We start from the raw sequence: 21,721 nt of genomic DNA, 5'->3' as shown, positions 1-21,721 counted from the left end.
TTAACTGCAGGTGCCTGGTGATGCCCGGGGCTTAGAACGTGGGTTATCCTAAGACCACACACCACAAACGATCCAAGTAACTTCACTCACACTCGTGATGTAAACCCCAAGAGCCAAACTTCAGTGAAAAATGCACTTGAAGAAAATGCAAATAGCTTTAGGAAATATTTTAGAACCTTAAGGCAAAGAGATCAATGGCTTTCACTAGCATACGGTGACCTCACACCAAAGACCCAACGCCCAGCTGTTTGTCATAAAAGCTTTAAAACCCCAGCCTTTGAGGGGTCCGCCTAGTCACATCCAAATCTCAAAGTAGCTTGTTACCATCGAACTTGCGACAGCCCCCCTCCCCACCACCCAATTTTTCTTTGCTATCTTAGTGCTGGGGATGGAACCCAGGGCCTCGCCTGTGTTAGGCAAGAGCTGTACCACTAAGCGACACCCGCGGCCCCCAGGCTAACTTTTGGATAAGAACAGTGCTTGGACTTTGTCATACCTGTTAAAAACTTTTCCATAAGTTCGCTGTGGGTCATTTTCATGATGGTTCTACCTGAGTATGTGGCCAGAGTAGGGTCAGCACCATAGGAAAGAAGCAATCGCACAATTTCCAAGTGATCGTTCTCCACGGCATCGTGCAGAGGCCTGGGAAGAGAGGCGCTGCGTCAGACGGTGCGCTTGACGTTCCTCCCCTGCACTCTCATTTAGCAACCGCAAACCCAGGAGGTGGGTAACGTCATTGCTACTACACAGACAGGGAAACCGAGGCACAGGGACTGGCCCAAGGTCAGGCAAGTGATGACTGTTATTTTGACATTTGACCCCAGGGCAGGTGAAGGGACTTCTTCAGGCCTCATTCTCAAATGCAAATCGACCAGATTCCTAGGCCTTCTCAATGAACTGAAGCAGCAATCAACCATGCAGAGGTAACTTACTGGGATTAAAAAATAAATCTGATCACTATGGAGGCCAAAGCAGTGAGCAATCACTACAGCATTCCGTGGGGGAGGGGAGGGGACCCACGTTCAGTGCAAAGACTGGCGACGAATGGAGGCTGTCCTGAAAGTCTGGCCCAGGGTTTGTTTTGGTGCTGGTAGGTCCTGCGGAACCAGCGGAGGGAGGGCCAGTCGGTCCTCTGTGCTCGTAGCGCTTTGGGCTCGCAGATATTTTTAAGTAGTGACTTCACAGAGGGTGATGAACAGCCCAGGGTCTTCAGAGGCAACACCCGTGACCATTCGCACACATCTTGCCACTTCCAGAGGCTTTGGTCCACGGGAGGACTGCGGGCCAGGCAGGGACTGGGAGATTTAATTCAAACTGGCCAGAAAGGCCTGTGGGATTCAATTCTAGAATGCGATTCACTCTCTGTCCTTCTTTCCCGAGTTTCCACATACCCCGAGAGCTGCTGCCCAGGCCCCGCTAGGCCAGGGTGAGGGCAGGACATATGACTGACCTGGTTCCATCCTGGGCACTGCAGTTGACATCAGCGCCATATTCGAGGAGGTGTCGGACGATGTTGAGCCACCCCCGAGCACAAGCTTCGTGCAAGGCACAGTAGCCTGCGTTGTCACGATGATTCACATCGCAAATCTTGTTCTCCAGGCAGTATAAGACCACTTCCTGTGGGGAGGGGGCGGAAGACACCCCGGGTCACCACACAGTGACCTCGCGGGGAGACTTCTTTGCAGTATTCTAAGACATACACCCTGGGGCCCCAGAACCCACTGTGGCTTGGACACTCAGTCCCGGGATGGTGTCAGCTAGGACTGTGCAGGCCAGTGACATTGAGACCTGGCTCTGAGCCAATGATGCTTCAACTTCTTCAGTCTCCATTTCCTCCTCTGAAGGAGCCCACCCCAGGGCGGGTGAGGGGGTGTAGGGAGAGGCATAAAAATCCTCAGCGCAAGCGAGGCCTGGGTTTCTAGAGCCGTGCACATCACCCCCCCCCCTTTTTTTCTTAAACAAAGCATTAACAAGTACAAAGGCACTCTCGTTTCTCACATCACAATAGGCAGGAGCAGAGGACACAAGTCTACATAAAAAGTGGGACGAGCTGGGTGAGGTGGCACACACCTGTAATCCCAGTGGCTTGGGAGGCTGAGGCAAGAGGATCATAGGTTAGAGGTCAGCCTCAGCAATTTAGGGAGACTCCCCCTCAAAATAAACAAACAAAAACCAACAATAACAAAACAAACCCCCAAACCCAGGATGACGGAGGCAGAAAACCACCCCGCAACACAAGAGGTTAGCCAGGGCAGAGAGGCCTGTTTATAGGTTCAATACACGGCAGAGCGCGTGCCTAGCAAGCTCAAAGCCTTGGGTTCCATCCCTAGGACCATGAAAACCAGAACAAATTAAAACAAACCAGATAAAACAAGGAAAGAAATGACATCAAGGCTTCGCATAGCCCCACCCTCTGTGGTCCTTCACTCCCCACCCCACTCGGGGCTGAATCAATACAGTATTTTCTTATTTACTTAAGCTAATGACAGGAATCTGATGGGCCACGTACTGCAACCTCCACATTTCAAGAATGAAATAAAACGAGCCTACCCTTCCCCCTTTGCAGAACGTGTTCTGTGTCAACAGTTGCATGAGAGTCACTGGTATTAATCTTACTTCTTTGGCGTGTTAAAAAATTAATATGAACCGCTCCCAGTAAGCCGAGCGGTAATTTATGCAATGCTTTATTACCTTGATTAAGAAAGTTTTCAAACACACAGAACAGTATCTGCTACCAGAAAACAGGTTTCACTATTTCTCAACGCGGTCATGCCCGGCAGAGAGCTGACAGGGTCTGGGGGGGCGGGGAGGCTGTGCACCGGGTGGCCTGACAGTCCGGGGGGGGGGGGGGCGGGACAGATGCACGGGTCCCAGCGGGCCTCTCTGTGGAAACTCTTAGGAAACTCATGTGTTAGACCTGCGACAGGGCTCCTCCGGGCCACCCAGAGACCAGGAAAACCTTTTATGCCCTTTTCTAAGATAAGTCAGTCAAAGGCGAGTTGCTTGCTTGGGTGCTAAGCAGAATGTTCCAGAACACCTCCCCCCAGGAAGCTAAGGCTGCACGCACACTGGTAAACTTGGCCATCTGTGCCCTGTTGCTTCAGGTCACCGCAACAGCTCCCTTCCAAAACAAGAGGAGGAAGAGAGAAGGCATGCCCACGGAAGCGTTTCTTCCCTCACGTCCTAACCTGCCAGAAAGCCCACAATCCTCTGGGCTCCCAGGCCACCTGCCCTCAGTGCTGGTATCCAGGATACCGCATGAAGCCGCTGCTCTTTTAGCAGGCCCTCACTAGCCGGCCTTGAGTGGATGACTGCAAGCTAATGAGTTGTGTGCCCCAGCCAGGGAGAGGCCCTGTCAGGTGACTCTGGGATCAGCTCTGAGCGCCACCGACTGCTGTGCGCAGATCAATTTACGTGGATCCCGGCGGCCTGCCTGGTGTCCTCTCAAGCCAAGGTTTATTTGCTCTGACAATTACGGCCTTCACCTGGAAACCTTCGTCGCTACCAGGGCTGAGAGGTGGGAACCCAGAAGAGAAAGAACACGGAGGCGGAAGGGCAAGCCGACTCCCTGGGGGAAGGCAAGAACGGCCTGTCCCCACTGCTGACCACAGCATGGCTCACCTCCCCACAGGAGTGTGCCCTGTGTCCCCACAGTGACCTCGGGGTTATCAGGAAGGGGTGGGGGAGGGTTCTCACGCAACACTCGGGGAAACTGAGGTTAAGTTCAAGTTCAATGGACATGCAGTACCACTAGATCTGTCACCCAGGCCTCTGGGTACCTGGTCTGCTGCGGAGATTCAAAAGGCCCAGTCAAGGGCCCAGGATAGAGGGCCGGGGTCCAGCTGTGACCAGCATCCCTCGAACCCCCGCTGGTGGGGGCAAGAGGGCTAACGGCCCATTTCTAGCTGACCTCTTAAAGATGGCGACTGCTGTCACCAACAGGAAGAATGGCGGAGACGCGGGACAAGGATGCCCACCCACCACATTTCTTGGCTTCCTTTCTACGCTAGCAACAGGAATGCTGGAAGGGCAGCCCTCCCGTTCCCAAACAAAATCAAAATGTTTTTGTTGGACAATTCTGTTAAGCAGCTACGAGCCGAATGCCATTAACCGCAAAATGTAACCATAAAGGCCATAAACCCGACATTGTTAATTAATTAAATGCCTCATTAACTTTTTTAAAAACATGATTTATTCAATTCATAGAAAATTTAACCATCACCACTAAATGCACAAGCAAGTGGTTACACAGGGGCATTTTAGCCCCAGAACCAGGCCTCCTTAGCAGGAGGGAGAGGTCCCAGGGTGTCCGGTGAGACAGATCGGCAGGGAGCGGATGTTTCTAGAGAGCCAGGCGAATGGGTGAGCTAGTCGGGCAACCTTGAGACTCCTCAGATATCTTCAGGCAAAGTGGCGAACAATAAGACTTCTGGGAAACCTCTGCCAAAGCTCCGGATTCCAAAGGCACCTCACCCTTGAAAAGATTCATTTAAATTGCCCATCATCCCAACATTTTCAATTCTGCCTCACAAATCCCAGCAAGTTGGGACTCCCCAGAAAAGCTTTATCTAGTACTTAAAACAATCAAGCAAAGAAAGGTGACCGGTGACATTTGCATACTCCAATTTACATTTGAAGCGGGCGGGGAGTTGTCCTCATGCAAACATTCCCAAGGCCATCATTAGCCTCAAACCCAGTCACTGTCCCTAGAGGACACAGAAGAGGTGAAACTGGTAGAAATGAAGCCAAGATCAAAGGTCAGGCCAGGACCCCCCCCCCCCCCCCCCGCCTTTCATTGCTTGCTGGAAGTGTAAGTCACAGTCAGCGATGGGTGGCTTTGCTCCCTAGAGGGAATGCCCGCCACCTGCCCTGTTCTCCAAGGTGCTGCTGCTCTCAGCTTGTGGGTAACCGACTGGCTGCCACTGGAATTTAATCCACAAGTAACTGAACTAATTACCTAGTCCTTCCAGAGAGAGTTCTTGCCAAGATAATCCAGACATTCCAAAAGAGACAAGAGATACACACAACCCAAAGCACTCTGCTGGCACTTCACAGGACTGTCCTAGAGGTGACAACCAACCTCCAAGTTCCTACCCTTATGGCCATGCCTCAGGGGTCGGCTCTAGGCCAAGTGGTGACTCGTGGCTTTGGTGATCCCCAAGAAGGGCTCAAAAGGCAGGCATGGTAGCGCACACCTATAATCCAGCAGCTGGGGAGGCTGAGGCAGGAGTCTTACAGGTTCGAGGCCAGCCTCAGCAACTTAGTGAGGCCCTAAGCAACGCAGTGAGATCCTGTCTCTAAATAAGATATAAAGAGGGCTGGGGAGGTGGCTCAGTGGTTAAGTGTCCCTGGGCTCGATACCCAGTGCCAAAAAAAGGAGAGGAAAAAAAAAAAAAAAAAAAAGGAGTCAAGACACCCTAGACAGCAGCAGGGTCCAGGGTCTAGGTATGGGAGCCAGATTCCTGCCAAATCCTGAGCCCCAGCCCAGCGGGCCAGAGCATCCTGCCACCTCGGCTCCTTCACACCTCCGCACGGGGCTTGCTGAGCTGCAGTTTCTATTGCCCCTCCAACTCCCAGAGGGCTGATGCCAGCATAAAAAGTGCCTGTGCCCTGTGGCGACTACATCACAACTCCACCTGACAAGCGCGGGGGGGCGCACAGGGCAGCGGGCGCACGCCTGGAATCCCAGTGGCTCCGGAGGCTGAGGCAGGAGGATCGGGAGGCTCCCAAGTTCAAAGCCAGCCTCAGCAAATGCGAGGCCCTAAGCAACTCAGCGAGATCCTGTCTCTAAATAAAACACGAAATAGGGCTGGGGAGGTGGCTCAGAGGTTAAGCACCCCTGGGTTCAATCCCCGGTAACCTCCCCCCACCCCCGCCAAAAAAGAGGCCATTCCAATGTGAGCCGGCCCTGGACTGGAGCAGGTCTAGGGCTTAGGGAAAGGCAGCGTCCTTCTGCTGATTATTATCTCTCCGCGTCCTTGAGCCCTCTGGAGCTCTGTTTCCTCATCTGCTCTCGGGGATACTAGCAGTCACACAAAGGTGAGCTACTCGGGATCACGGGGGCTTAGGAAGAGCGCACAGCGAACGGGATCCCGGGCAAGCCAAGCCACACGGAACCCATGGGACAGGTGGTGGGAAGGAACCGTGAGCCCGGGCAAAGCCGTGGAGCTACTCATTAAGAGACCACACAGGTAGGCCCTGCCCTTTCCCCACCTCAGTGGGCCAGTGCCCCAACCCTGCACAGCCAGGGGCTGGTCCCCGCAAGGCCACCCCTCCGCCAGCAACAGCACAAGCAGCTCCGAGTGGAGCCCTCCTCTCCTCTCCCCTGCAAACCAGAATCCAAAGGGCGCATGCAAACTCCACCAGCCGCCAAGGCCTGGGTTATGTCAGACTTTCTATCAGATGAGAGGGCGAGACTGGATGAGGCCGCGCCGACCTGCCCCAACACGAACTCAACATCAGAAAGGCCTTTCTTTTTGTACCGCAACTGAACAAGCCACCAAAGAAAGAGACAGCAGCCAGCGCCTCAGAGCCTCAGAGGCTGGCTGACACAACATCCCGCTGGGAGGTGGCCCAGCCCCAAATCCCCAGGCCCCAGCCAGGGCCCCCAACCTAAAGCTGCCGCCGCCTCTGCTGGGTGCTTGGGAACCCAGAACACCCGCTGGGACACTCACCTCATAGCCAAGTCTGGCCGCCCGCTGCAGAAGGGTCTCCCCAGCGTTCTTATTGACAATAAGCCTCCGTGCCTCTGGTGGCATTGGGCGCGACTGGGTGGTCTCTTGTGGGGAACTTGAACGTGGCAGCTGCGTGGACTGGGGGGCTGGTAGCAATTGCTGCAAGCGGTCGAAGGGCTTTGGCTCCTGCTTGCCTGGTGACAGATCATAGTCCGAAGTGGGATCAGGCCGCTTTCGGAATCTCCGGACAGTCACCTGTTGCGAAATCAGGTAGTGCACACTTGAGTCTGTGTCCCTTCCAACACCGGCCCCGGCCACTTCCCCTTCTCCCCTCAGAGTGCAGGACACATTTATTTATTTATATTTTTGCTTTTTATTTGGGGGCGGGGAGGCATCTATCAAAGAAGGGTTGTGGGAAGGGGTTGAAACGTTGCTGCCACCCAGAAGTCACGCCCCTCCAGGACAAGAGTGACATGTGGGGGGGCGGTCTGGGGAAAAGGAGCGCTTGGGCAGAGGAGAGGCGGAGGTACCTTGCCGTCGGAGTTGTCCACGTAGTAGTCCGCCGTCAGCGACAAGCTGCGCCTGGGCTCCTGAGGTATCAAGTGCTTGGTCTTGCACAGTCTCTTCCCCGACGGCTTCTCGCTGCTGTCGGGGCATCTCTGCAGCAGGGCGGCAGCCGGGCAGTCCTCGTCTGTGCACAGCACATCTGTCTTCTGGCTTTCTTTAATTTTCTGCTGTTTGGCAGGCGGCCTCGAGGCTGGCGTGCAGCTTGGCTGAGTCTGCTTTTTGCTGCTCGCATTGCCGGATGAAAGGCTCTTCATGGGCGGAGAGCCGGGGAACACGGGCAAGCCTGGAGACAGGGGGCGGGCGGCGGGACGGGGACGGGGACGGAGAGGAGGCAGGCGTTACACGGTGGTAGCCGGCGCGCAAAGAAAAGCCCATTGTGAGCCCTGATCACTGGAGCGGCTTCAGTTTTTAAAGATATACCAATTATGTTTTCAAAGCATTAATATTTTAATTATCCCACATTCGAATGGCAAATAGGTTAACCCACGAGATGCCAAATGGCAAGTTTCTCCACAGGGCCAGAGCAAGAGGACAGAAGCCAGCTCTCCCTGCTCGGCCACCCCTACCTACAGGGCTCAGGGGGCACCTGGTGACTGCAGAAGGCCCGAGGCTGGCAAGGCCCCGGGGCCACCCAGAGTTCCCTTCCTGCCCAGGAAGGAAGTGGGGAGGGCACAGGAACGGGCTGGTGCACAGGGACAGCGTGACAACTCTGCCTGCCACATCCTAGTCACATTCAACTTCTGGGGCGTACGTCCCCGCCACAAGTCCTTCCCACAGCACAAGACCTGCCCTCCAGGCCGGGCGGGTGGTCAAGAGGTGTGCTCTGTGTACCTTGCTCGTTGTCACTGGACTTGAGGGACTCTTCCGACCAGCCTCTGTTGCCCTTGGCCTCTGCCCTTTTCCTGGCGGGTTTCTCTTCAGTGATGTTATTCCCCTGGGCTGTGGCCTCAGGCTGAGTCGCCTGGGCCACTTCCTTCCTGCTTTGGCGGCCAGGTTTGCTCTCTGCTGCTGACACCTGCTCCCACCGTTCTCTAAGGTGCAGCAGGTGGCGTTGCTTTTTAGGATGGAGCCCTGTTAATTCAATGCACACCTTCAGGTTGGTCAGCTCACTATAATGTGGGTCTTCTAAGTGGTTAGAGGAACTGTTTGTCATTTCCCTCTCAGGCCAGTCATCTAATGGAGAAATAACTACAAATTAATCAAAAAGCCCCTGGGGGAGGACAAACTGTCTTACACATCACTAATGGGGGAGGGGAGGGATGCGGTCAGTGTCAGCTTGAGCAGGAGGGTCCCCATGTTGTCTTTGGCCGTGGGGGGGGCGGGGGAGGGGAGGGGCGGCGGCTTCCCCAGGGCCCAGGGCGGGGGTCTCGGGAGGTGGTGTGGGAATGGCCATGCTCACTGCCGTGCCCCGTGGCTCCCCTCACAGATTCTGTCTAGGGGGCCAGCGCGCCACGCGTCCGCATCTCCAGGCCATCCGCCGCGGCCACATGCACAGGCCTTCGGAGCAGGCGGCCGAGCTCACCTTTGGAGACTCGCCTTCGCTTGGCCTTCAGCAGAGGGTCCTCCGGCAGCTCTTCCGTAGTGGTCTCAGCGTGGCTGCTGTCACCTGAGACTTTGCGCTTCCTGTCCAGCCGGAGGGTGGGGCTGTTGGGCACATCGGCAGCGCCCTGCTCGGAGGAGGGTGGCTCGCTCACAGGCGGCCTGTCTACCAAGTACTTCTCCACGGGAAGGTCTTTGTCCTCGGGGGCTTCAAAGGGGTCGTGTTTGTTTCCAGCACTATACTCACCTACAGGGAGGGAAGACAGAAATGAAGGGAGGCGGTCCCCACAAGATGGCAGGACCTGAAGAGCAGGGGGCGCCACCATGGCCAGGCTAATCTGCTACCCTTCCTGCGGGAGCGGGTCCTCATGCATTAAAGCACAAAACCCTTCGAACTAAACTCTCAAAGGAAGGAGATGGGAGTCAATCACCAAGTACAGCAGGAAGCGAGGCCTGGGCGCCATACCCCCGCTTTCTCTTTCTACCTTTCTGCCTAAGGGGCATGAGGGGACCAAGAAGGGAGAGGATGTGCTGCCACTTTGAAAGCGCTCTGAGGCCTCTCCCAGCAAGATCCAACCAAGCTGGGTGGGCTGTAAAAGCTCTACGGAAACCTTTGTTGAGGTCACTGTTTTGAAATACACAAAAGGCTGATGTCATAAAGAGACTAAATATCCCCCAAATGTCACCTATGGGACGGGCACCACCAATGCTCACTCGGGTCAACGTGAGAGATGATCAAGAAGTAGGGATGGGAGGTGGGATGCCGAAAGAGAGCCTGGACCCTGGCCATCAGGAGGAGGTGGGGGACCTGGCAGGCCCAGCCAAGGCCAAGGCCGAACAGGGCACGCACAACACGCTCAGAGACAACTTCAAAGGGCGCAATCTCAGAGCTGACCCAGAAATGACTGCCGCTGAACCAAGGGGCTGCTTCCAGTTCCTGTCCAAGACAGGGGAATCCCCGTGGGGACTCTGGTCACCCCACCTGATACATTTTTTTTGAGGTGCCGGGCATTGAACCCAGGGCCTTGTGCTTGCAAGGCAAGCACTCTACCCACTGAGCTACCTCCCCAGCCCCCGGTACTCTTCTTCACATGCAAGCATCTACAGATGAGACCCCGTCCCCTTCAGGGTTGCTTGTGTCTTTTCCGGCCTGGCCAGGCCAGCAGCTTGCAAAACGGCCCATTCGGGCTCCTGTGGGCCACGTCTGCTTCCTGGACTTGGCCTAGCAATGGGGCGGTGCGGGAGGTGCGGGCTTCCTCCGATCAGTCCAACATCAACATCCCCTTCTACTTTTACTCCGGTCTGAGACGTAAGTATCGACTGCTCTGGTGTCGCATTTCCCCCCCAACATACAATAAAACAAACAACAAATAAGGTCAAGGTGTTCACCTTTGCCCGTGAAAACGATCCCACGCATTCCCGAGGGTGGGAGTCTGCAGTCTTGGTAGCACCAAGCGGACCCACAAAAGTCAATCTCAGACGAAATGCTAAGCACGCACCGACTAAGGTGGCCTTGTCCCTGCTTGCCTCAGCCCTGCTCAGGGCCTCAGCAGTTTCTCTGGGGCATTACCAGTGTTTAGAGGCAGTGAGCTGCACAGAAAACCTGCAACTCCACCTTGGCCTTGACCAGCCTGTACTGCAGCTGCTGCTTCCTTGTTTTCTTTTCGGTACTGGGAATTGAACTCAGGGGGAATTTACCGCTAAGCCACATTCCCAGCCTCTTTTTATGCATTTTCTTGTATTTTGAGACAAGGTCTTGCTAAGTTGCTGAGGCTGGCCTTGAACCTGTGATCCCCCCTGCCTCCAGCTCCCGAGTTGCTGGGGTTACAGGCATGCGCCATGGGGCCTGGCTAACCTGTGTTTTCAATGGCAGAAAGGCCCCCACGGGCCTGTGCCTGCTGTCACCGAGGAATGGCTGCACCGCCCCCAACACTCTCTCCCGGTTGATGCATCGTGTGGACAGGGAGAGCGGAGTCTGGGACTCAGCAGCCAGGTTTCCTCCAGGGAATAGCATGGCAGGACTCTGTAGGTATATGTGACCCAAGGATATGGCCTCCATCATGGCAGAGTCCGTGACAAAGCTCGGCAGCAGCCAGAGAAGACACTCAGGTGGCCTCAACCTCCTGTCTAAGCGTACATGGATGCAGCCAGGATGACCGCCACCCTGAGCTTGGCAGGGGACACGGAGAGGGCGGGCTGCAGGGCCCCCCGTCCTGCTCTGGGACTCGCTTAAGCACTCTGGCAGTAACAGGGCCACTTTACAGCTCGCCCCCTTTGGCTGTAAAGTGGGAATATCACGGCACGTGGCCTCCCTGGGGATGGGCTTCATCAACTCACTGCGTCCGGCAGAGAGAAATTACTCAGGCAGGATGTTAAGATCCCGTTGGGTGGTGGCACATGCCTGTAATCCCAAAGGCTCGGAATGAGGCAGGAGGATCAAGGGTTCAAAGCCAGCCTCAGCAGCTTAGAGACCCTGTCTCTAAATAAAATCTAAAAAGGGCTGGGGATGTGGCTCAGTGGTTAAGCGCCCCTGGGTTCAATCCAAACCAAAAACAATTCAATACCAAAAACAAACAAACAAATAAACAAAACATGGCTAAGATCCCCTCTCTGACCAGCCCAAAATCAGCTCCGCTATTTTAAACTTTTAAAGTATACTCCCTCCCCTCTCCCTTTCACAGAGAAGATGGTCCACACCGAGTGGCTAGAAAGGAGAGGTGACGAGGTAGTATCCCAAGCTCAGTATCAGACAGCAGCTTAGCCAGCCTGGAGTCCTACCCAGAATGCACTGCCCTGCCCTGAACTCTCTGCCACCAGACACCCCTCCCCCAGTCAGCAAGGCTCTCACAGTCCCGAGTGTTTCGGTTCCCACGTTCTCGTCCCACTGTACTCCTGGGTTCTAACTCTCTTGCCCTTGACCAAAGGACCTTTCTCTGGGAGGTCTTCCAGCCTCACCGCCAACTCCCTGAACTGCGAAATGAGGGACCACGCCCACCCGACCTGTCGTGAAAGCTGCCAGTCTATCTTCTACCCACAAGAAAACCACCTGGAAGGCTTGCAATCACTTATTTCACAGGCTGGTGTGCGCGGGTGGTGACCAAGAGGACCTGTCTCCTGCTTGCTGAATAGGAGTGCCCCTGTGAGGTGAGTGGCCTTGCCGTCTGTCCCTTCTGGGGTCTCCCATCTGGGAAAAGCTGCCCACCGTGGGGGCAGGTGTGGGGGAGAGGGTGGGAGTCCTTGTGGAATCACTGCACACATCTCAGGATGGTGCTCCTGTTCCCGGCAGGCCATGGCTCCCCATGTGGCCAGTCCCCTCCTGCCTTGTCCCAAGGGGCCAGTGCCTGGGGTTCCCTATCCCAAATCACTGCCAAATCTGGGGATCGCTGAAACAGCACCTGCCCTTCCCCCCGCCATAGCAGGGCTGCTCTCTCCTCCATTCTCAAGGTCCCTTCCCAAGCTGGGTCTATCCTCCCCGGTCCCCGAAGTCTCTGGGGACAAAGATTCCAATTCCACTGAGTGAGGCTGGAGACCTAGCTCACTGGCAGGGCACTTGCCTAGCATGTGGGAGGCCGTGGGTTCCATTTCCAGCACCACCAAATTAAAACTCCCTTCAGAGAAGGCCCCCCAAGACCTTGTTAGGCTCACCTTCCATGAGCCGATAATAATCCTACAGAACATCCGCGCAACTGTCCAAGATACACATGGCCACAGCCGTGGGGAGGGCGCCATGTCACAGTCCTGCGCACCTTGTCTTGGACCTCCTCCAAGGGGCTCTCCAGCCACTACCCACGGGTTACCCTCGAGGGCACCGGCAGGGGGACAGACAGGGGTCCCAACCAGTGGGCTGTCACTGCTACACTATGCCCTTGGCCCTTCCAAATGCTGGAAGCCATGCCCCTGTGGTCACGTGATGGAGGCAAATGTGGACGTGACTGTCGTTCACGGTTTAACACTTGCTCCCTGCAGCACTGTCATATGACTTGCAGCACATACATCCCATAATTTATCATGGTTGTGCCATAGCAGTACCTCTCAGAAGCATCACCATGGCAACATTTACAAGTCACCGTGGCAACACAGCGACTTCACCACTGTTGCAGCCATGCCCAGCGAGCCCTAAACAACATGCGAGAGTTTGAGACTTTCGAGGGTCGCCCAGGTCAATTCCCTGTGCAGACCGCCCTGTCATCTGCAGCACAGGCCGACCTTGCTGCCAAGGCACCGGCCCCTCTGCTCCCAACTCAACGCAGTTCACAAGACGTGCTGGCGCTCTGCCGAAGGGGAGAAGGGTCCCAAGCCAGGGAGTCCCGTGCAGCCCCCGCCTCAGGGGCACAGAAGGTCACCCACGTTCAGGAAAGGAGTCAAACAGCTCCTTGTCCCTTCCATCTTCAAAATGCCACTGATGCTTCCTACCAATGCATTTGACCGTGAGGAGCCTCCTTGCTCAGGACTCAGCCACCCCTGCCACCAAAAAGAACAAATGAAGGGGAAAGTCTGGGGGAGGTGTCCCATGCCCTATGGGTGATCAACACCCACCCTAAACCCCCACCCTGTCTCCCATATGCACACAGCTTGGCTCTTGCCCACAGTGACACCACGGAAGAGACCCGCGCAGAGTAGGGCTTATGCCCTCCGGGCCGTGCTGGCCAAAAAGGCCCAGTTCATTTGTAGCTGAATGGATCCAGCAAGTGCTGTCCCTGGATGAGGTGGCAGCAGCAGTATTAAGGACAATGACTCCTTTAAGGTATTCCTCTTGGGCAACCACAAATGCCAAGTCCCTAGAGGGTCTGGGGAGGATGATCCACCTCCTCCTTCAAAACTGAGCCCCTTACCTTCCCAACCCTCCTGCGCTCTCTGTCACGGCCTATCACCTAAGAAGCGCTCGGTGGCGATCCCTGGCTCCCCTGGCCCGCTGGGCCTTGTCCCTTGCAAACAGCTTGGATGGGCTCAGGGGAGAGGGTGGGAGTCCTTGTGGAATCACGCAGGCACGAAGCCCTGCTGCCCACCAACACCCCACGTCATGCCTGTAGGTTCAGCGGGAGATGGGAAGCAGGCAGCGGGGGGCGGTGAGACACACTCAGATTTGCCTCTGAGGGCAATCGTCACCTTGGGTCTGGCCATGTTACTGGAAAATCAGACAAAGGGCCAGAAGACAATGCTGGCCAAGCTCCCACCCCTTCCTCCAGAATCCTTTGCCATCCGCTCAGAACACAAAGGGGGTTGGTCCTCTCTTGTGGGCAGATTGCCCTTCTAGAAACTCCTTCCCTTCAAGTCCATCTTGACCACTTCTCTGAGAAACCTTCCCAAGAAGAGCCAGTGCTTCCCATCAACTTCAGAGGGCGGTGTCATGTCTGCCCCAGGTATCAGAGAGCAGGAAGGCTTTCTTTGCCACTTCACCCAACAGTGACTTGGCCCCTCCAATGCCCCGTATCTACCCTGTGAGGTGGAGCGCCGGGAAGCTTCAGGTCCACTAGGCGTTTGCGACACCTGTGTAAGGCCACCACTTGCTAGCAGCAAAAATGAACTTCCTCAGGACTAACTCCCCACAGATCAGCCTCACCCTGGAGGCCGGCCAGTGGCCTTTGTGGGGCTGAGGGCGTGAAGCGGGTGGGGGCGGAAAGGTGCGCTCTGGCCCCCATCCCTGACCACGAATCTCCCAACTCCGTCAGGCTGACCACCAAACCCACGACGACTCAAAGGCGTCCGATGTGTGGCCAACCTGTCTAGGGAGGGTGTTGCCCCCACTCTCCTCCACAGTCACCCAGACACCCGAATTCACCCTGGTGCGAAGCGTCTGAGGTCTGCAGCAGGCTGCGGGCCCCGAGCACGCGCGTTCACACGCACGTCTAAGAACAAAGAGAACCTTCTCCAATGGATGCCAACACATTACATCTCCTGGGAGGTCTCGTGAGCCACTCCCGAAGTCAACCCCAGTGCCTGTTGCGACCAGAGTGTCCTGAGGAAGGCACTCCTTTCGGTCCGCGTTTCCCCTCCGGGACAGAGGCCCCCCTTCTGGTGCACAGAGCCACCTCAGGTGCACCGCGTTCGCTTGGATTCTGCTGCCCGCAAATGAAGCAGACAGTAACTAACCGAGCTCATCTTCATGGCGGGTTTCATCAGCCTTCATCCCGTTTCCAACAAGACCTCTACCTCTGGAGGGAGGAAGCAGGCACTCTCCATTCCTAGCAGGCTGGTCCCCCATGGGGACAGGAAGTGCCGTTCCACCTCTACCAGATGAAACTGACCCCTTCCAAGAGTTTCCCGGGGCCTGCAGCGTACTGGAATGTCACTAACTATGGGACCGGTATGTCTTTGAAAAAGATGGGTGCCAGGAAAGAATCTTTCACAGACGCCCCATTCCGATCCGCCATGACATTCAACAAGACAGACCATCGGCCCTAGCCCTTCCTTCCACGGGTGGCAAAGCAGCCTACCTCCCCAGGTAACCACCCGCTGGGCCTCGGGCCATCATCACGAGGGGCTTCCTCCTGCCTCCCTGGGTGCTGGAAGCAGGGTGGCCCCACTCTCTCTCACCCCTGGGGCAACACGAGCCAGCCGCTCGGTTTAACTTACATCTCTCGCTGTCGTTCTGGTCGGCAATGGCCTCCTCCAGGGTCACCGACTTTGGCTTTTTGTCCTGATTTCCTTTCAACCTTTCCCAGTCGGCTGGGCTGAACTTGCACACCTCGGAATCTTTGGTTGCTGGGTGGCCACCTTCTCTCTCTTTCATCTCCAACTCTGAGAAGCGCATCATTGCACGCTAGAGAGAGAACGGAGATGGGAAAAAAAGAAAACACACACCTTACCATGAGAGCTAGTTCGCGTGCCTTACACTAAAGGAAAGTACTTTCAGAGAAAAGTTTGCCCAAAACCAACCACAATTTATGAGATACAACTCAGATATTTTAAAGTTTAACAGATAAAATTTAAGAGTATCTCTAGGAGAGTAGCCACACATTCTTTATCCATAAAGTCGTATGTGTATAGATATAGATGCGGTGTGTATGTATATCCACACATACACTGTTGCATAGACAGACATTCTCTTTGGAAGGTAAATAAAACAAAACAAAAACACAACGCAAAGAAAACAAAAGAAAAAACACAACAGAAAAGAAACAAAATGCACAATGAATAAAGACGACCATGGCCCACAAACTTCCCTTTGTATATTTGGAAATGAAATTTAACTCAAAAGGTTTATGGAAGATTCTAGTAATAAAAATTTGAAGAACTGACCTCACAGTAAGCAGCAGGTAGACATAAAATACTGTCCTCTTGTAATCCTTCCATCTATGTAATTAAAATGGGCACTCAATGGATCATTTAGATAACTTCATCCATTTTTATAAGCATAAACCAATCTTTTTCTTAACATTGCAAAACAATTTGGCTTTATTCATCTTTTAATTAAAAGTAAAATATCTTAAGGAAATTCCTACACAACATCTATCATAATTCACTAGCAAATTAAGTACATACTCTATCCCTTTAAGCGAGCTTGCTTTTTCTCTTTCTTTTTGGTGAAAAAAAACTGCAAGATTCCCATAGACATGCGGCTGCTACACATCTCCAGCAAGTATCAAGTAAGACATTCTAGGCAGCGTTTCTAGATATATTTGTTATCTCACAGGCAGAGAAATCAAAGCAATTGATAGGTAAACGTCATGCAGTCTTTAGACATCCTTCATAATAATTAAAACTTATCAGCATTCCAGTGGAGTTCTCTTATAATCTACAGAATAATTTAAAAGTATCCAGACACACGAAGCTCCTACGAGCTGAGCTACCACTCACTCACTCACTGAGCAACATTGCATACACTCAAATTACCATAAGCTTCATTAACCAAATCTGCCTGGAGCCCTGCCCTACTCCCCCATCCTCTTTCCACATTACAAAACTGACAACCGATACAGGTACTGAAATGCGGGTGGGGGGCTCACCTGCAATGCCCGCTGCTCCCGGCTGAGCTGACTGGAATCTGCATACAGTTCGGTAGTGACACACTTGAATCGGTCCCCCACGTAACCCGCCGAGTTCGCGATTCTCTTGGCCAGCTTGGATGGCTTCGGTTTCAGAACTTTGCCATCGTTGGATTCGGCCTCGTCAGCTCCATCTTTGGTATAGGTGGGGGTGGCGTCCACACTCGGGGGGGCGCCACCCATGCAAAATGGTTTGGGATCCTCTTGGCTTTTACCAAAAGTCACAGTGGGGCCATCGCTCCCCAGAGTCGGCTCCAGGAACGGGGTGGCGACAGGCATTCCTAGGCTCTCTTTGTTGGCTCCTGCTGGGACACTGTCCTTGCCGACGCTGAAGACGGGCTGGCCGGGAGCCTGTTTGAAAGCGTAGGCCTCGTGGAAGTCGCCGATGCGCCCCAGCTCCTCTCTCAGGGCGATGAAGTCTCGGTGCTGCTGCAGGCCCGGGTCAGCCGGGGGCTTGGCGGGCTCTGTGCTCTGGCCCACGCTCTCGGCTGCGAAGCCGGCTTTGGACCCGTTGGCCTCGGTCTTAGCCTCTGATTCTTCTCGGAGGAGGTCTACGTAGACGAGCTTGTCACTCTTGACCACCGTCTTCCCTTGAGTCCAGCTCGGGTTGGGCTTCGGGGCCTTGTCGGCGGGGGCCTCCGGGTGTAACTTGCTGCCGCTGGCTTCCAAGATCTCCGAGAAGCGGCTGCGGAGGGTGGGGTCCTCGTAGCGGGCTCTCTCGTGGGACCGGGACCTCCGCTCTGGTTTCTCCTCCTTAGTGATCTCGATGGGGGTGTGCGGTATCAACATGGGATGCACCATGCCCAACCCCAGGGCGTCCTGGTAGGTCACGAACTCTGGCCGGCCCGTGGGCAGCCCGTAGGGCAGGCCAGGCTTCGGGGCAAGGTGCCCAGGAAACAGACTGCCGTTGGGTAACAAAACAGGGTGAGGGTACACGGGTCCTTTGCCGTGTAAAGAGAGGGGGCTTATAGCGATGCCCTCAGGGGCCGGGTAAGGGAGGTAACTCCTGGGGTAGGGAATCGGTGGGGACCTGAATGCCTCGTTTGGAGACAGAAATATGGAGTTTGGCGGGAGCCCGTTCTCGCTTGCTTTGAAAGTCGGTTCTGGGTTGCTGGCTTTGGCGCCCTTGCTGCTGGTGCTGCCGCCGTGCTTGGCAGGCGTGGTTGGGGGCTGGCCCACGTGCTGAATGACGGATGGTGTGGTGTCCACAGAGCTCCTGCTGGTCTTGGTGCCATCTGCGTTGGCATTGGGGGCTGGCGACGCAGAGGCCGGGCGGCCCGCGCTCGACACTGACCCCGAAACGTTAGTGATCACAGCGTCTGTGCCACCCATGCGGGGGCACGACGAACTCCGCTGCTGTGGAATGGCCCAGTCCAACGCCTTGTTTTTCAGCGACATGCTTTTGCCATTGGTCTCCTCGCTAGGACTCGGCCCAGGCACCACCCAGGAAGAGGGAGCAGTGCTAATGATTTCAGATCTATAGATAGCACAGCCGCTTCCTGGGGGAGATAAGGTCTCTTTTGGAATCTCACTTCCGGAGAGCACCAGGCCACTCCCAGCCCTGCTGTGGACCAGCACCGTGGGAGCCATCTTCTTCATGTGCTCGGCTTTGGAAGCGTCCACGTCCACCACTTTAGAAGACAAGTCAAGGGGCTTGTCGGTGACATCTTTGGTAACGGTCTGCTTCTCCAGCAGAGGCGGCGAGCCCCCGTCTTTCCTGTCTTGAACCGCGGTCTTCCGGGTGTGCCCGGGCACCGGCTGGCCGCTCTCCGCCCCCTCGGAAGCTTTGGAGTACTTGCCATTGGAAAGCCTGCTCATGGGGAACTCGCTACTGACCGTCATGTATGGCTTGGACAGGGTGACCGAGGGAGAGGTGGAGAGCCTGGCGTAGTGCTTGTGGAACTCGGAGTAGGTGTCTGCGGCGGGCTGGGAGGGCAGGTGGACGCGGGGCGAGGGCCGCGGGGAGGGGGGCAGCAGGAGCGCCGTGTCCCCTGGCAGGCCGCTGGTGACCGCCTTGGCAGAGGGCACCCTGGGCTGCTTGCTGTTCTGGATGTGGGGGTAGGCATGGGAATCGACGGGGTTCCCGGGGCTGACACCCATCTTCCAGGGGAGGCTCTTGTCTGTGCAGTGGACCAGAGGCGGGATGGCCGGGGAGGCCGAAGGCGTGGACAGCCTCATGGGGGAGGCCAGGGACGACGGGATGTGGGGGCTGACGTAGTGAGGCGGCGGCAGGTAGAGGAAGCGCTCCCCGTTGGTGCAGACGGGGGAGTACAGCGGCTGCGCCAGGCCGTAGGGCTGCTGAGGTAGCAAGGCCTTGTACATGTTCAGTGGATACTTATTTGGCGAGTCGAGGAAAGGGTAGATGGCTGGTGAGGCCCCCTCCATGTAAGGGTTGACCCAGGGCAGCCGCAGGTAACTAGCACCGTTGACGTTGAGAGGGCTCTGCTTGTCGCTGGCAGGCCTGTCCAAGCCCAGGCTCTCTGCGCTGGCTACAGCACTTTTTTGTATTCCAGGCGGTGTTTTGTATATAGCACTGAAGCCGTTGGGGGCTTTTCCGGACACGGAGGAGGCCTCCACCGTGTCGGGCGGATTCGGTTTGAACTGCATCTCTGGATTTCTCTCGGAAGAAAACCCAAGGCCTCCGAGAGTGCTGGCGGCGGCCTCCCGCCCCTTCTCTGAGCCCAGGCCACACAAGCTGGAGTAGACAATGTTTCCAGGAACCCGGAGCCCTTCCCGGATGAGGCTGCTGCGGTCCATGCTCAGCGCGGCCAGGCCATCGATCCGATGGGCCGTGCTCGCATCCACCTTTGCGGAGAAACGACACGCGCGTTACTTGGGACACTCGTCAGAGTAGTCAGAGTAGCAGCACCTGCCCCGAAGAGGCAGCCCCAGCTAGGTCACATGACATCCGCCTTAACAGCGGAGCAGAATAGGTTGAAGACAGGGCTCCTGGGGTGCACTGCCCCTCCCCCGTCCCACCCAGGACCCTGAAAGCACCAAGTCTCCTCCCTTTGGACCAGAGGCCCACACATTGACTGAGCCATCGATGACCTCGGGACAATTCACCCTTCCAGCAAGGATTCTTGACTGCCACCGAGAAGACATCAACTGCAGTCCTCTCTGCACCCTCTCATGGAACCCAGGGCTCACCGGCCCCTCCAGAGGGAGGAGGGAATGTGCACTTTGCTCTGATGGCAAAGGAAGGCATCATTTAACAGGACGAGAAAACAGGAATGGGCGACTTTGGCTGTCTGATTTCTAAATCAATAAAGAGGCCAGGGGTCAAACTGTGGTTGCGTCTTTTGACTTCCTCTCCCTGATGCCCACAGAGACAGTCTTGTTTCACATTTCACTGGAAAGGTGCACCGAGGTGGCACACGTCCCACCAGGGACAGAACGATGGGGGCCTAGGGGGTGGAGCATGTTAAAAGGACACAGTGGGAGAGGGCGCTAGCTCTGGGGTAGAGGGCTTGCCTGGCAAGTAGGAAGCTCTGGCTTCTATCCCCAGCACCAGGGGAGAAAAGCAAAACCAAAAAACAAAAAAAAAAAAACACAAAAAAAAAACAAAAAACAAAAAACGGGTGCATTGCCAAGTGGGCAAGGCAGAAGAGCTTGGCTGGGGCCCTGCCCTGAGCAGAGGCTTCCTGCGTGGCCTTGCCTGGAAGCCCCCCTCCCCAGGCCCCTTAATGTCATGCAAATGAATGCACGATTGATTACAGATCACTGATATTCAGATAGCACATCAACAGAAGCCACTCATCTCTTACCACGTTGTGGTTCAAGGGATTCTCTTCTCTCAGTTCCAGTCTGGCTTTTGAAGCATCACCATCATTTACAGGAATTTTCCTATTTAAAAGGACACACACTTCATGAAAACATTCCTTGCGGAATCCTTCTTTCCCAGATCTCCCAAGACCAGACCAGTTGCCACTAATCCATACCCTTGATCGTCCTTAGCCCCCACATGACCCATTTCGCAAGTTGCCTCCAAACAGCGATTCAACTGGGAGGCTGGGGGGAGACGAGAAAGGCACAGTAGTGGAGGACGCCAATCAAATATGTCCCCGAGGTGGGCGAGTCAGAAACTTCAGCACAGTCATTTCTCTCAAGCCATCTTTTTCTCCAGAGAGGCCAAGTGGTGTCCTAGCCAATCCCTATTAGCTGTCCTGGACGGCAGACGGTAAGTAAGATGGCCAGAGACCCAGCAGGGGCACCGGAAGTCTGGATTCTGCCAGCTGGCCCCATCGCCACTTCTGTGCTGACCACGAGGGCAGGCTTTCAAAACTTTTCCCCAAACAAAGTTAGGGACCATGTCCTAGGAAAACGGGTTTCCATGGTGACGATGAAGTCATATTTGACTGTCTTTATCAAATTGATGGGGGGTACACACTACTATCACACAAATGTCAGCTGCTCTAGGCTGAAGAGGAAGCTGCACATCTGTGCCAGGCTGCTGCGGCTGCCCTGGGACTTGTTATCAGAGCGCATCGATAAAGAAAGCGCTCGATGCCAACTTCCAAATCCCCAGGATAAAATCGCTGACAAGCAGCAAGAAGTTTCATCATCACCCCAAACAGCAGCCTGAACCGTCTACTGTTTAGCTGGCTGCCTCTCCCCCGTTCCCCAAATTATTGATCAGGAAGCATAACACAGCTGTTGGGCAACCGAAAACGGGCCAATGGCCTCGCCAAACCGGTAGCAGAGGGCAACCCCAAGCCCCAGGCTCCAACAGAGGCAAGGGTGGCGATCTCCCTGTTTATTACTGAGCAAACTATTTGTTTTAAAAGCGCACGGAATGCCGATGCACCTGGGCCCACACTCCTGACATTTCGAGTTAAAGCAGCATATAGGCTGGGATTAATTCTCCTTCATAAATATGAAATAATAAATTAAGGACGAAAGTGCACGGAAAGGCCGCTTTAGGGGCTAATCTTTTAAAGGGCGGCAATGCTTCGC

General features: G+C 55.1%; 1 protein-coding gene across 9 annotated transcripts in view; it reads right to left on the bottom strand.

Annotated features, from left to right (window-relative positions):
- BCOR (BCL6 corepressor) overlaps positions 1-21,721 on the bottom strand; it is a 90,673-nt gene that overhangs the window by 3,360 nt on the left and 65,592 nt on the right. For 6 of the 9 annotated variants that reach the window (XM_079122805.1, XM_079122804.1, XM_079122808.1 and 3 more), the window contains exons 3-12: positions 20,533-20,611; positions 16,727-19,570; positions 16,020-16,073; positions 15,354-15,540; positions 8,764-9,027; positions 8,073-8,414; positions 7,205-7,524; positions 6,675-6,929; positions 1,451-1,617; positions 497-642 (exon numbers count right to left, since the gene is read on the bottom strand). In XM_079122805.1, coding sequence (XP_078978931.1) covers positions 497-642; positions 1,451-1,617; positions 6,675-6,929; positions 7,205-7,524; positions 8,073-8,414; positions 8,764-9,027; positions 15,354-15,540; positions 16,020-16,073; positions 16,727-19,570; positions 20,533-20,611 — 4,658 coding nt within the window. The remainder of the gene's footprint in view (positions 1-496; positions 643-1,450; positions 1,618-6,674; positions 6,930-7,204; positions 7,525-8,072; positions 8,415-8,763; positions 9,028-15,353; positions 15,541-16,019; positions 16,074-16,726; positions 19,571-20,532; positions 20,612-21,721) is intronic. The other 3 variants (XM_079122810.1, XM_079122809.1, XM_079122811.1) reach the window with 3 other exon arrangements.

Source organism: Sciurus vulgaris (genome assembly GCF_902686455.1).
Source record: "Sciurus vulgaris genome assembly, chromosome: X".
Taxonomy (NCBI): Eukaryota; Metazoa; Chordata; class Mammalia; order Rodentia; family Sciuridae; genus Sciurus; species Sciurus vulgaris.
The sequence above is the reverse complement of the archived record's forward strand: the minus strand, read 5'-3'. Positions and strand labels throughout refer to the sequence as shown.